A 15,034-nucleotide genomic window follows, 5' to 3' on the forward strand; every position below is an offset into this window, starting at 1 on the left:
GGTTGCTTATTTTAAGTTTGCAAATGTCATGTAAACACTAGTGTGCGTTTCACCGTTATTGCGTTTCACGACCAGTGTTCTCTTTATGCAAGTTTTTGTTGGCAAAATAGGTCGGTGTGCCAACTTAATATATAATAAATTGGCAAAATATTACATATAAATTTAAAGACTTTTCTGATTGTATTATGAAAATATTTAGCTTAGTAGGGGAGACTCGGGTAAGTTGGCCCAGCAAAATGAAAAATTGAATTTGTGAGCTAATAACAAAACATACGTTAAAGCGAATGCTATTGAAGAGTAGAGAATTCATCACTCTAGAAGTGGACATATTCTTGCATCAAACAAACATTCTTAGGTATATAATTTTTCAAGTTTTCCAAAAAAAATAAAATGGACCATCTTGCCTTCCTGTGCGGGTAATTTGGCCCACCATGGAAGGTAAGTTGGCCACGTGGGCAACATGTCCATCTACGGTATGTTAAACAGTGGAAAAGTTCTATTTCTCCCCAATTTTATTTTCTTTCTAATTATTTCTTGGTTTTATGGAGGTATACATACCTTAGGCTACATAATTTAATCTATGTACGGTATGCATTCATGTATGGTTTATAATATAATCTACTATATTGGGCTATAATGCTGTATTTTACCTCAGTAAACTTTTTTTACATGAGTAGCCTACACCAAATAAGCTTTCGAAAATAACAAAGGTTGTATCAAACATCATGTAGTTGGAACGGCATGCCTTTATTCCTAACGATCTGGTCATCTTAACGATACTGATAGGTAGGATCTTGGTTGCAATGCAATAGGCTACAAACCCCATTCTTGTATGGGTACCAATATCGGAACATTTTTTAATGTACCTATCTCTGAAACGAGGTACGTTTTAGACCGTCGCTTGAGAAGTGGTTGATACGCATTTCCGCGATTGGTTTTCTTGATTACTTACTATTATTACCATGATATGGGTTAGGAATAAGTTGTCGCAATTTGTGGCATAAAAACGATGTTAGGAAGTGTATTATTGATCGTTTAAAGCCGCGATTTACTTACTTTGGTTACTTGATGATAGGCTACTTCAATCTTGCAAAAATAAGTCATCGTATCAATTAGTCAATTATTATCATTGTATATAATACCCATGAAGGCAAGTTGGCCAACGTACCCACCCACGAAATGGGCCAACTTCCCTGCATGGCAACCATATTGTAAAAACTAAAATTTGTCAAACTATCGAGCTTCTAACAACGGTTTCACCGTCAAAGTGAGCCTTAATAATCACTCTAGCGCTGCACTCACTAAATAATAACCTTTCTTATATAGTAAGAAAAAACTCACTCGACATCTAAAAAATTCTAAAATCCAAAAATAATTTTTCATACAAAAAGCGTGTGCTCACATGTTTATACTGCTTGCTAGAGCCTCCCAACCTGGTGATAAGGTAGTTTCAACAGCACTTTCTCAGTATGCGTACAATACGTAACAATAACTACGGTATTGTAATTAAAAAAATATTTAGAGTGGGCCAACTTACCTGAGTCTCCCCTACTACAAAATGTTTTTTTTCTTTTTTTTTTTAAAGAAATATGGAACGCTTCACGATTTCGCGTGTCTTCCTTGCGCAGGGCCGGCAGCGAAAAATTTTTTCCCACGAGATTTCTGTCTCATTAACATATTTTGGTAAAAGTTTGTATTAAAACCGTGTGAATGCAACATTTTCTCGTTGGCACGGTTGGCTTCATACCCTGCCTAGTGATCGTGAGAGCGAGGGTTCGACGCCCGTCGAAGTCAAACTTTTTTTTTCTTTACATTAATTTTTGCGGTGCACAAGAGCTTTTCAAAAAAAGTAGGGTTAGGGAAAGCTTATATTTTATTATCATTGCAGAATTTCATTAGCAAATAGTTATTTCGCAATCTGAATCAACCAATCTCTCAAAACACTTTCGGAAAATCTTACTTTTAGAGTGACTAAAATCAATGAGACAGAAATCTCGTGGGAAAAAAAATTTCGCGGGCCGGCAGGGGCCATGCTAATCTTCTCTGTATCGTTTCAATTTTAGTACCGTATATCTACTGCCGAAGCAAGTTCTGCAAAATGTTGTTAATCAACAAATTCTTGCCACGCTGATAAGCATCGCAAGTGACAGTTGTCTATAACAAAAGAACGACGGCTTTATAGACTCTCACAAAAAGGATGAAAAACCAACTCATTGCTTTTTTAAAGGGAAGACTGTTCATGAATTAAGATTTTTGGGTGATTTCTACAAGCATTTGTTTCATGGTGCCTGGTTTCTTTTTCCCTGTTATTGAAGCGTCTGGCAACACTGATAATAGGAAAATATTTATCATTTTTTAACGCAAAATTAAGAGTTTTGCAGTGATTTGAGATTCAGTGATCACACTTTGGAAGTGTAGGAATCTCAAAACTGTCGTTTCAAAGGGATATAAAGTAAATTTAGCTTCGAGTTCAAAACCGAAATTACATCGGCTTTCAGTCAGATCTCCAGTTCGGACGTTGTCAAGGCCTGTGTATAATATATAGCTCGCTGTTTTGAACAAACGACAAAATCAATAAGAAACTAATTTACAAATGTTTGAAAGTAAAACAATATACACCTTGACTTATAAAACTGTTACATCACGGTTAACATGGTGATGTAAAGGCCACTCTTTTGCCCAAGATGCAACAAATCAAACTTAATTGGCGAAACTTACAAAACAAAACGACAGTTGATGACTATTACCATTTCATGCAAACTTTACCAACTCCCTAACTGAATTAGATCATAGTGAATACAAAAACTTTCATTTTGAAGCATAGCCGAGTAGTGAGAGCCCAGGCTCGGCTTTGTCCATGAAGGTCCTGGTTCCACACCACTCAAGAGCATGTGGCTGTGTCTTTGGCAAGAAACTTAAACATAAAGGTATTCCTGAAGGTGGACATGAAGATTGGATTCCTTGCCTTCCAGTCCACTTCACCTAAATCTGCAACTACTGGGCGTAAACCTGAATGCCACAAAAATATTTTTCGAAGCACATACAGTAAAGTTGAAAACAACAAATAAGTTAAAATTCAAGCTTCCAAGTCAGTTAAATTTTCTGCATCTGGATTATTCCTTTCAATTCCTTCCGGGGAAGATAAATCAGTAGCTGGATTCGAGATATCATTTTGCTGTGACGCAAAGACCATTTGCAAGCCTTGTAAGAATGTTACACACATAGTGTTGGTCATTTGCAACAGCATTTCGTTTTGCTGATCCATAGCTTCTTTTAATATTTTCTCTTGTTTCTTTATCGTTCTTTCCGTGAGTTGTTCCTGCCACGCTCGATGCTCTGTAAAGAACCGCTGCCAACTCTTCTTTTCATCTTTTTTCCGTTTCCGCTCGTCTAATTCTAAGACACCAGAAAGTTACGATTAATTACATATCCTGCGTATCATTATGGCAGAACATTTGCAGTCGGTGGCAAAGTTTTATGCCGTGAACTAAGTTTTCTCTGCTGTACTTGTATTTGTTACGATGATAATAACGAAAAAAAGCAATTAGAATGTCGTGACGTAGGCGGGAGAAAAACGTCGATCATAAAATGGCCTTCTGAGCACAATTTTCAAGCAAATTGTTAGAAAAAAGAGAGGCCGATGCTAGAAGTATCTTTTTAATCTTTTGTTTATGCTACGAATAGAATCGGTAAATGGCATGCGGCAAGTTTTTTTTGCTTCAAGAATCTTCAACTAAAATAGACTTTTTTATAAACAAAATACCTTCGTCTGACTGTCTTAAGGAACTGGTGCTATGCGGCGAAGGAGGAATTGAAACTGTCGAACCTACTTCACCAACGTCGTTCGTTTCTTGCAGGTTAAGGGTAGACTGGACCGGAGCTTCGGGGAGATCGAATTCTGAACATGAGAAAGGATTAGCAGAGACACAAAGATCTCTCGATACTTTTCTAGCCCCAGAGAATGCAAGTAAGGAGTCGGGCCTTAACTTTTGTTGCTTGTAAGGCCGATGTTTTATATGCGTGAAATTACGTTTCATATTAATTTGTTTTTAAGTGACTAAGTACATCACTAGCACAATTGCATTGTAGAAACTTTAGTAATAAGGTGACCACCTTATTAAAGCCCTATAAATATGATTTTATCAAGCCTAAATGCTTTATCTGGCTCAAAGTGAAAACACTGCAAACAACTCATCGATCCTGATGTTGTGAAGACCAGGCTTCCTTGCAGCAAAACGGAGAGAGAGAAGTGAAAAATTACCCAAAAAATTCTGATATACAATATATGCCATTTGGTACAGTTCTGTTTATTTCTGATCGCCATAGCAAAAACAGTTATGCCAAACATAGCAGAGGTATAGAAAAAGGTAGAAGCAAAAAATCAAGAATATTCTAATGTGCTTGAGACCGATACAAGACAATCAGTTAAAAACTTGGCAACGCCTCATAACAAAAGTATGTATGACTTGAAGATTTGTGGAAAGTAATGTTTTGAGTTTACAACGAGAAACCTCTAACCACTAACCAATAGCAGACTGTGTGTTTGAGCGCGGAGAAGAACTTTCGTCTTGCACAGGAGAAGTGTACGCTTCATCTGCAAACCAAAAAAGACAGCATTGAACCAAAGTTGTATTAGTGACACAATAAAAGATATTAACTATCTCCATTATTTGGTTTTCACTGCACCTACTTCCAAAAGCGGACGATGATGAGACTGGTTCTGGTTTGACAAAATTCACCACATTTAATGCATCTTCATCACCTGTAAACATCATAAAAGCTTTTTTTAATTTGAAATGTTTGATGCTGAACATGCTAATGACAATATTATGGCAAACGCTTTGATGTGTTGGCTCTCAAACAACCAACTCTATGTCATAATAAGCTAAGAGGAAAAAGCCGTGCTTGTTTTCTGCGTCATACAAAAAGCTTACCGGAAAGTTACCATATACAGTAAAATAAGCTTTTGAATGATGCCTAAATTAATTAATTATAACCAATTGACCTCTAAGAGTCTTGATATAAACATATTATGTACCACAAAGCTTTGAAAAATAAGCTTTTAATTAAACTAAATTTTTGATGTGTTTTCAAAAGTAAAATAAAATTTCGTCTCACATATTTTACTCTAAATGTTACATACGATAAATCAGGGATGGGTCATGCATTCGATTTTTGCTATCTAATGTGTACCTGAGCTGTTTTGGTGAGAATCTTCAGGATTAGACCGATCACTGACTTGTGTTTTATCCTTGGTGCCGAATAACTGTCGCAATTCATTGTCATAAGGTGTTATTGTTTTGTGGATTGTGTCGTTTTTATGATTTTTTTTAAATCTTCGAAAGTAGTCCCATCTCATTTTTTCTATTTTTCTCTTGATTTGGCTTAAACTGGACAAAAAAAAAAACAACTTATTAGAACAGAATTTAACCATTTCAGAATCAATTAAAGATAAAAAAAAAACTGTTTAAACTTTTATACGAAGAGCATCTAGCCGTACTTTGGTAAACAAACAATGCATATTCACAAATAAAAACGAAATCGACTACGATTTTCAAGGCCATAGAGATTATTGCTGTGATGACATGCACCAAGAAAATGTTCATTGTTTTAAGGTATCCATCATAGTCTATATCAGTGGCTCCCAACCAGAGTATAGCGGCACTCTGGGGTGACATTAACTAGGGGTGTTCAATTTCGATTATTTAAATATTCGAAATTCAATTTATTTTCGATTTCCGAATTTCGAATATCACAACTATTCACCATACTGCAAAATGTGATTTTATTGAAAGAAACGACATGAAAATTCGCTAGAAAACGCGAAAAAATGCGATGAAGTTTTGCGAAAAAAGAACACAAAAGAACGTCTACAGCTCCAGGCCCATGTTGGTGTTTAAAAACACAAGCGACATGGTCACCCATCAGTCGGGATCTCAGCTTCGTGACGGTCAGGCCAGCTTTTGAAAACGATCGCTCCGCTGAAGCCGAGGTCGCTGGGATCCCAAACACTTCAAGTTCATTTTCACAGCGAGCGATTCACTGCCGCGATATTTCACTGCAGAGGTTTCGACTCGAAAGCGACATCGAGTATGTTTTCAAGCGCATAAAGCTAAACGCACACTCCGTCTACGTAGCAAATTATTTTGCTTTTGGATGTATTCAACATCTGATGACATTGAATCGACACGAAATGGTAGATTTTTGCTATGTCCCAGGCAGCAAAATCAGTCATTTTTACATTGATTCAACGTCTGCAGACATTAAATCAATGTAAAAATGACAGATTTTGTTGTCTGTTGTTGGATTGTAGCATCGCAACTCGTTCTAGTGATTATTTATCGCGAAGCTGTTGCGGTTGGCATTCAAAAAGTGTTTTCCTGCTGCTGATCGCTAGTTCATCTATTGTTTTATGTATCAATACAGCATAAAAAGTTGCCCCCACACAGAAATATGCGTGGGGGCCTGGCTCCCACGCAGGCCCGTAGCCAGCCAGGGGCCAGGGGGGCCTCGCCCCCCTGAAAAAAAATTCGCCCCCCCCCCTTGGAAAAATCTCAACATTCTCGAGCAACAGCTACAATTATAATGATTTTAACCATTTAAATTTTTTCGGCCTCCCCCTAAAAAAAAGTTGACCCCCCTTGCTCTGCGGTCTGGCTACGGCCCTGTCCCCACGGCTTAGGTGCCTATGGATTCGGTAAAAAATGGATAAAACTGCGACAAAGCTCAGCTTACACTTTCTGCCATTGCACAACCTAGCTATCTTCATTCTTGAGAGAAATTTGTGAAATTTGGCATTAAAAATGCCAATCTGGCATCCCTGGTGCAGGACTGGCCGTTGGACCCGCGAGAGCGTGTGATAGTCACGTGATCGACGATGCGCATGCGTCGAAGTCTTTTTTCGCTTGCAAAATGTAACAAGACAGATTTCGCGCCACTCGAGTTACTTTCAACCGCGTTCAGCTGAAAGGGCGGCTATAATTTCGAATATGGCCGATACGAAAAACGAATTTCGAATATCACCTTAATCGAACATCCCTAACATTAACAATACTCTGGGAGTGAAGTAAACTATTTTCCATATTCACTTTTTATCAGCCTTAAATTTTCGAAAAAACAAAGAAATAATTCCATTGATCTCGAATCTTTGGTAGAAAAAAATAAAAACGTAGGTGGGAGATCCATTTTTACCACCAGACTCTAATTTTGAACCTTAAAGAGGAAGAACTAATGGACATACTTAACGATGGCAACATGAAGCTGTTAGGCTATATAGGAAGGTGCCACTCGATGAATTCTCGATAAAAATTTGAAATCAAGTATTCATGCATTGAATAAAAAGCATCAGTAGTAATTTTACTACAGTTTTCCACATCATACCTATGCGAGATTGGATTTTTTGTTTTGGAAAACATTAAAGCAAACAATACAAAAGCTACATGTACAAGAAAAAAATGAAGATGGCTTTGTGACGTGTGCAGCCAAATATTAGGGGATTTGCACGAGAAACTAAGAATAAATTTCACACTTGTCTTTAAAACAAAGAAACTTTACTTTGTATTCTTTGAGAGTGGCATTCAATCTCCATGTAAAGTTGCTGTATGTGGATTTCTGAAGGTGTTATTACTAGGGCAACCAATTTTTTGACCTTAAAACTTGAAATTTTGACTTTATAATTTACAAATTTTGACCTAATTTTGACCAATAACTTTCTGCGTTTGTAACCCAGATGCGAAATACAAAGCATATTAGAAATCAAACCGTTAGGTAAGGATATCTTCTTTTTCTAATGAAATATAAAAAAAAATGTGGAAGACTCAACACCACAGTCCACAGCTAACGAACAGGTAATGAAAGTAACTCGAAAAACTGCAAAAGATAAATATGGAGTGTCTTTAAATATCCCGACATTACTGAGAGGGTTCTGCAGTATTATACTTCAACACCAAGTAATGTTTCGCATTATCGCCTTTGAAGTTCCTGTCTTCTTCTGTCATTCACCTTTAGGTGTTGAGGTCAACTCAGAAGTGTAATTATCTGATTAAGCAGTGTATTGCGAACTTTAGAAGAACTTGGTTGTGTAACCTTAGGCATATTTATTGGCTTGCTAAAGACAAATTTGAGAACATCAGGAAGCTAAAACTCAATAGCCTACTATGTGTATAATGGTTTGAGCATTCACCTAGCCAAGAGCAAAGACCACGTTATCTGCCTTCCACGCCTATTGTCAGTAGTGGGCGAAACAAGATTATTACCTCAGAAATTGTAACAAATGGATTATTACGGCAGAATAGCAACAAGAAATCAGTATCTGTGTAGGTTTAATAAAATATCAATAGATAGAAGAAAAATTACGTTGAAAGAAAATTTTGACCTAACCATGAAACTTGACTTTTTTTTACTTAATAACTTTGAAACCTCTCATCGTGTCAGCCTGAAATTTAGTTTATGGACGTTTTATAAACTTTGAACAAGGCAGAAAAATTTTGACTTTATTGACTTTTGGTTGCCCTGGTTATTACTAATTGGCTTTGCCATTTAAAAATGTCAGTTAAAATTCAGTAGCAGAGGACACAGCTTGTTGTACTAACCACATGCAAATCAGTAGCTATTACTGCAGTAAATAATTTTATTTCGAATGCCCACGTTAAAATTATGACTTGTGCCTACTGAAATTATGACTTATGCCTACTGAATCCGAATGCTCTTAACGCTACGTAGGCGCATCAGCAGTATACAGAACACGGGTCTGCTACTATTAGGCGAGTTCCTTATTCGGCGAGAGCCTTTTTCGGCGAGTGCCCTATTCGGCGAGTTTTTGAAATTTGTTTTTGAAAGGGAATTATCGGGTACCGTAGCCTAATTATAATTGCCGTTTTTACATCGTTAAACGTTGAAATCGTGCAGAAACGAATAAAAATAAAATGTTTGAACTATTACATTAAAATTCGTTATGTCAGTTCAGTTGAGTTGTTTTTATTTTTGACCATCATATGAAAAACAACATAGCAAAGGTAGAAGCGACAAAACGCGGACGTTAAAACGTGCTTGAATTCGTCATGTCAGTTCAATTGTTTTTATTTTTGATCATGATACCAAAAACAATACACGTCAACATAGTAAAGGTGTAGAAAAAGGTAGAAGCGACAAAACGCGAACGTTAAAACGTGCTTGTGACCGAAGTAAGTTATTGAGTTGAAAGAAATTTGGCACGGTCGCAACACCTTCAGAAAAATTTAAGAAATGAAGGGAAAATAAAAAAAAAGAAAATAATACAAAAAAAAAAAAATGTTTAATGTCTTTAAGTTAGTACTTTTGAATAGTTAAAATGATTAGTTTGGATCAACAAATGTGTGGCCTACAGCTTGGATTGAAAGGAAATTATCAGGTACCGTAGCCTAGTTATCCCAACCAGCGGAAATTGCCGTTTTTACATCGTTTTAACATCGCTAAACGTTGAAATCGTGTAGAAAAGAGAACTTTGCTGACTAGGATACGTTGAAACTGGGAAACATTCACAGAAGCCCCTCGATATGTTCCAAGAACCCATTTAGCCTAACAGTTCATTTGTACATTGATTCCACGTCTGAATACATTAGGCTATTATAAAAATGCAACGTATCGAAGGGCTTCTGTGAATGTTTCTCAGTTTCTGAACGTATCCTAGTCATCAAAGTTCTCTTTTCTACACGATTTCAACGTTTAGCGACGTTAAAATGACAGGCCACACTAGGGTGATTCAGAAATTGATTTTTTTTTTTAATTCAATGGGGCACCCTCTTGTATCGTGTCAATAGCTGAAAAAATAATCCTGTCAAATTTTTAGGGCAATCGAAAGCATTTTTAAGGTTGCTACCGACTTTGAAAGCTGCACATAATACACAAATGGGTCATTCCCTGTCAACTCAACAGGGTGTGCAAGCTCGACCCTCTTAGATTTTCTTGAAATTTACACTAAAGTTTCATATTGATGTATAATGAACACAAAAAAAATTTCAGCTCATTATCTCAAGACGTTTAGAAATTACAGCCCTTCAAAAGTTACCAAGGTCCCTCAAAATGTGTTCACATGTACAATTGTACATTTTCCTCCATGTTTGGGTCTTCATAACTTTTAATCTAAAGCATTTACAATGCCCGAACCATCTTTACATTTGTTTGCTCTTCTCCGATTTTTTCGATGTCACAGTTACTCAGGTGTCGAGTTGCTGGTGGTTTGTTGGTTTGGTCAGAATTTAAGTTCACAAGTTTGTAGTAAGATTTAGCATGAAGGTTGATTGCTGGAACATTGAATTTTTTCAGATGGACAGAAGCTACGGATTCTTCCCCATCGGATGGCTCGTTTTGGACTGGTGCTGCTTCGCTTTCAGGCACTTCATTTTCGATTGAAAATTGTTCAATGACCCCTCTCAAACTAAGGATTTTGTTTACAGCTAAATGACGAACTGTTTCATCTGCCAACATCCCCAAGCATTGGCGTAATTTTTTTTAAAAATTTGACGAAATTAGGGGTGCTCTAAGTTATCTTATGAAAATTGTCAATATAGGCTAATCAATTGAAAACCTGACCGATGGAAAATGTTAAAACAAATGACTCAATCTAATAGTAAATTCAACCATGTTTAGCCTACGTCATGAAACGTCGAATCAACATAAAAGAAGATAATTTTGTCGTATGTGTAATCGAATAGACTGCAGCGGTATGTCAAACGATCAGATAGAAATGAAAACAAGTATTACATGCGAGGCGAAAGTGATCTTACATTGAATATTGAAATATATTCGACTTTAATTTGTTCACGTCTGCCTTATAATGCGGCTTGCTATAAATTAATCACATCCAAATTTGTTTCTGCGGGTCGTTGTCTTGGAAACAAACTCCGTGACAAGTTCTTCCATGTTTAATTTCTCCGCCAATTCGCGATGACTACCTGTAACGGCCAAATTGTTCGGTCGTTGTTGCGTTTGAGTGCTGCGAAGGTAGGTCTTCAAGCGTCGTAATAACGAAAAGGAACGTTCGGCTTCACAGGAAGAAGTCGGCATAACAATGTAAGTTACCAAAGCTGCATATATATTTGGCATTATATCGACCATTGACGGCTGTGCAATGAATTTCTGACTTAGCGTATTCACTGTCACAACATCACCGTCACGTTTGCAACAAGCGAACCACTGTTTGCGTTCACGCAGCAAATCCTTGCGTTCCCAGTCACCATCATAAAATTTGCTTACTTTCGTAACATCGGCTTCTTTCATTGTGGGATTCTCTAGCACAGTGATTCTCAACCTTCATAAACTGGCAAAATATTACCGCCCCCCCACCCCCCAACAAAATCGATTAATTACAAAAAGCAAATATAAAACAATGAATAACTTACTATCAATACTACAAAAAGTGCTCAATGCCAAGCAAAAAGCCAAGCAGAACGAATTACATCAAACATAGGCTAGTTACCAATCTCTAAAACCTTTACAGCCTGTTTTACCCTAAAAGGGGGATTATCAGAAGGTCCTTATTCAAATAGATTTTTGATGATTCCTCTTTTGATGATTCCCCTTTTAGGATGAAACAGGCTGTAAGGGTTTTAGAGACTAGTGACTTTATTTAACGAAAAGCAAATATATATTTGCGAGCATGAAAACAGTAGGCTATAGGCCTAGGCTACTGGTAGTCAGTGTGAACTTTGGGCTTGGTGAGAAAGTGCCAGTTTCTTCACATCCGGGGTAAAGCCAGTGAGAAACATTCGAAGATCACCTCTTATGGATATGTCAAGTGGGTTTCGCTGTTTGGTATGTAGCAGATTAACACCGCTAAACCATTTTTCCACCAGGTATTAAGTAGGAAATGCTACCACGAAGATGCGAGCTCTTTGACAAAATCGTTACGCTGGGCGGTAGATGGGTTAAACCAGAATGCACCTTAATGATCAAAACGCCCCCCTTGAGCCGATATAATCATACCGCCCCCCTACAAAATCAAAACGCCCCCTGGGGGGCGGTACCGCCCCCGTTGAGAACCACTGCTCTAGCAGCTCTAGTAGCAAGTTTGCCATTCGGTATGATGAAGAAGGGAAACGGCTAACGATTGCATCTGACGCCGTTTGCAGAATGTTTTTGTAGACGTTTGAGTAGAAAACAGCACTTCTTGACGCAGTGCGCGTGTTTGTGCTTAATTGTTACGCAATAGTACAATCATGTCTGCCTTTGATATGTGTGGCGCTGCGTGCCACCCACAAATGTAAAACACTGAAAATATTGCGCTTTGGTGAAACGACTTTCAAGAAAGAAAAAAAAAACGTTATTTAGCAATGCAAATTTCCATTCGAATCGGTGTATTTTGTATGCAAACCAGGGCCCAGGGGTGCTCTCGCATTTATGTTGTTACCTCAGATTTTCATTTTGGGGTGCTCAAGCACCCTTCGCACCCCTGAAATGACGCCTATGTCCCCAAGAGAATGTTTTCTTGGTGCGCAAAGAATGCATTTCGCTTAAGGACATCCAGTGCAATCTCCTTGACTTTATTGTTCGGAAATTTGACGACTCTTTGTAGCATATTGAAGAAGTTTTTCGGTCCATCTGTGATCGTGTGGTAGTGCTTGATTTCAAACTATGCCGGAAAGTAAACTCTAATGCAAAATTCTGCGATTGTTGTCAATGTTGTGGTTGGTCGTTGTATAGAAACATAGAAACGGGGTATGCGACAGGCCAAGGTCAGCCACCTTGCATGGGAAAGTCCTCCAACTTCGAGAAGCTCGAGATCTTCATCAACAGTGCCCAACATTACGGCCATACAGATTCTGTACCCATAATTTTGGTCATGGCATTTAACGTCTGAAAATAAATTGAATTTCGAATATTCAAATAATCGAAATTGAACACCCCTAAGTCCGTTGCCCACATGGTCTCGCCCAAGAGGGTTATGCCCAGATATTGTGTACCGGTTCAGGCAGGCCCAAAAATCAACAGTGTAATAAGGAAACAGTAATCATTTCAGAGCATGGATCCCTTAGAACTGGTTCCAAATTGGAACCATTTGCAAATTATAGAACAGGAGTAAGATATAATGCTCACTATACCTTTTAGTATGACCTTTCAAGATCATCAGTTTTTCCACTTCTTTGTACAAGTCACGAGGTTTTGAAATTTTATTAACAATTTTTTCAAACAGATTCATTCTTTGAAGAATGCATAACATATTCCTTGTTTCTTCACGTGTCCACCATACTCTTCCTCTCTTTGGCATTGTTGTTTAAGTATAACAATTCTGTACAAATTATCCAACTCTAGATTAAACCGAAAATTTTTCAATTCAATACTTCACACATTGACTAGAATGGCCAAAACATTGGAAAAGATCAATATTTTATTTATCCCGCCACAAAAAAGGAAACAAACGGGTTTGTTCAAACTATCAAACCATAGTCTTAATCAGGGCTGTGAAGTCGGATTTGTGGAGTCAGAAGAATTTTGGTGTGTTCAGAGCCTGGGTTTTTTTTTTGGTCATTTATCGGTCATTGACTGATTTTTTAGCAAAATGTCCGAAAAAAATAGTCAATTCAGTCAAAATGTCCGAAAAAATAGATAGTCAATTCGGTTAAAATATCCGAAAAAAAAATGTTGTATCAGTATTACGGACAATTTTCATATCAAACGTCATATAAAGCCGTTCAGGTCTACTGAATCTTGGCGTCTGACGTAATGGATTATTGCTAAAAATGAGCAGATTGCAGAATCGTTTGGAAGACGTGTAAAAAATTTACAGCTGCGGCATAGCATTACATCATCGTTAAATCTTTAATTATACTTGAACAAGTGTAAGCCAAACTTGAGCAGGTGTGAGCTAGACTTGAACAAATGTTGGCCAAACTTGAAACAGGTGCTTGAATAGTAGGGTGATTCAAAATTGAGGAAAAAAAATTTTTTTTTGAAATTTTTAACTCTCACCCCCTAAAAGTGTGATGAGTAAAGCAATAACATGATACATAAAAAAATTTTTGTCCTACTCAAAGGATTAGTGGTGGCACATCCAGTTTCAACTTTTGCAAATCGGATGAATTTGTTAAAAAATAACATATTTATTATTATACCATTGAAATGGTGGATTTACTGATTCACAATATTCCACAAAGGAACAACAATACCTAAAACACAAATACATGCTAAAAAAACTATGTAAAGCTAGAATATAGCCTGACAAATTAACACGCACAAAACAAACAACAAAAAATTGGCATTTTTGTTGCATCAATAATACTTGATAAATATCAAAAACACTGTCTTTAAAAGTCATCAAATATTTACAAAGATTTAATGAATGCAGAAATGTTATTTTGTAATGTAGATATGTGTTCAGTCATTATCATAAAGTTTATGCACATTATTGTTTTTCAATCTGGCTCACAATGGTATTCTTACACTGTCTGGAAATTTTTTTTGTTGCTCAGTCACCTCTTGAAGAAGAAACTGAAATTGCTCTTCAGTCTTCGAAAGCAGCTTGTTAAACCGCTGTACCAGGGTCACACCTTGTTCGGCATGATCATGAAACACTTTTAGAGCCAGCACCTGTGTTTTAGCATTGGCATAATCATCTCTGTCATCTCAAGTAGTCGAATCTAATGAAAGGAGCTCATGTGGAATGTCAAGCTTATGGAAAAGTTTAAGAATGTCTTTTGACACAAAGTCCCGCAGCTCTTTTTCAACGATTCTGGACGGAGGTTGTTTCTTGCCCTCCAGGTTTTGTTCCATTCTGAGAGAGCTCATCATTTTCCTCTAAGTTTCCAAGCTCACCAAGGTATCAAAAAAGCCAGAGCCACTAATTCTTCTGACACGTACCATATGTGGTGTGAAAGTTTATTTAAAGTAGCTTTTGAAAGACCTGAGCAGATATGTTTATACCCTAAGAGCTCTTTCATTAAATTAAGATCTTGTCATGGAGCCTCACTTGGCAAAATGCAAGTAATCTATGCTTTCACATATACTAATGAAGCAAAGAGGCATATATACAGTAGATCTCGAAGTCCGGTCTCTTCTTTCT

General features: G+C 37.2%; 1 protein-coding gene and 1 non-coding gene across 2 annotated transcripts; both read right to left on the reverse strand.

The window, feature by feature from the left end:
* Window positions 1-1,987: 1,987 nt before the first annotated feature.
* LOC145765752 (U6 spliceosomal RNA) lies at window positions 1,988-2,090 on the reverse strand. The gene has a single exon (XR_014288628.1). It is a non-coding gene; the product is annotated as a U6 spliceosomal RNA (small nuclear RNA).
* Window positions 2,091-2,575: 485 nt separating this feature from the next.
* On the reverse strand, window positions 2,576-13,324 carry LOC145765075 (uncharacterized). The gene is made up of 6 exons (XM_082576814.1): window positions 13,077-13,324; window positions 5,194-5,390; window positions 4,691-4,762; window positions 4,526-4,594; window positions 3,764-3,898; window positions 2,576-3,396 (listed from the first exon to the last, which is right to left on the reverse strand). The coding sequence occupies exons 1-6, from the start codon at window positions 13,241-13,243 to the stop codon at window positions 3,077-3,079; spliced, it is 960 nt and encodes a 319-aa protein (XP_082432940.1). The 5' UTR covers window positions 13,244-13,324; the 3' UTR covers window positions 2,576-3,076.
* Between the last annotated feature and the right edge of the window lie 1,710 nt (window positions 13,325-15,034).

This window comes from Aplidium turbinatum, chromosome 2, assembly GCF_918807975.1.
Source record: "Aplidium turbinatum chromosome 2, kaAplTurb1.1, whole genome shotgun sequence".
In the NCBI taxonomy this organism is placed as follows: Eukaryota; Metazoa; Chordata; class Ascidiacea; order Aplousobranchia; family Polyclinidae; genus Aplidium; species Aplidium turbinatum.

Coding starts and splice junctions, on each gene's coding strand:
- LOC145765075 (XM_082576814.1), bottom strand. CDS start 13,243: ATGCCAAAGAGAGGAAGAGTATGGTGGACACGTGAAGAAACAAGGAAT. Junction 4,763..5,193: donor TTCTCACCAAAACAGCTCAG/GTACACATTAGA, acceptor TGATGTTTACAG/GTGATGAAGATGCATTAAAT. Junction 3,397..3,763: donor CTTAAGACAGTCAGACGAAG/GTATTTTGTTTA, acceptor CTGGTGTCTTAG/AATTAGACGAGCGGAAACGG.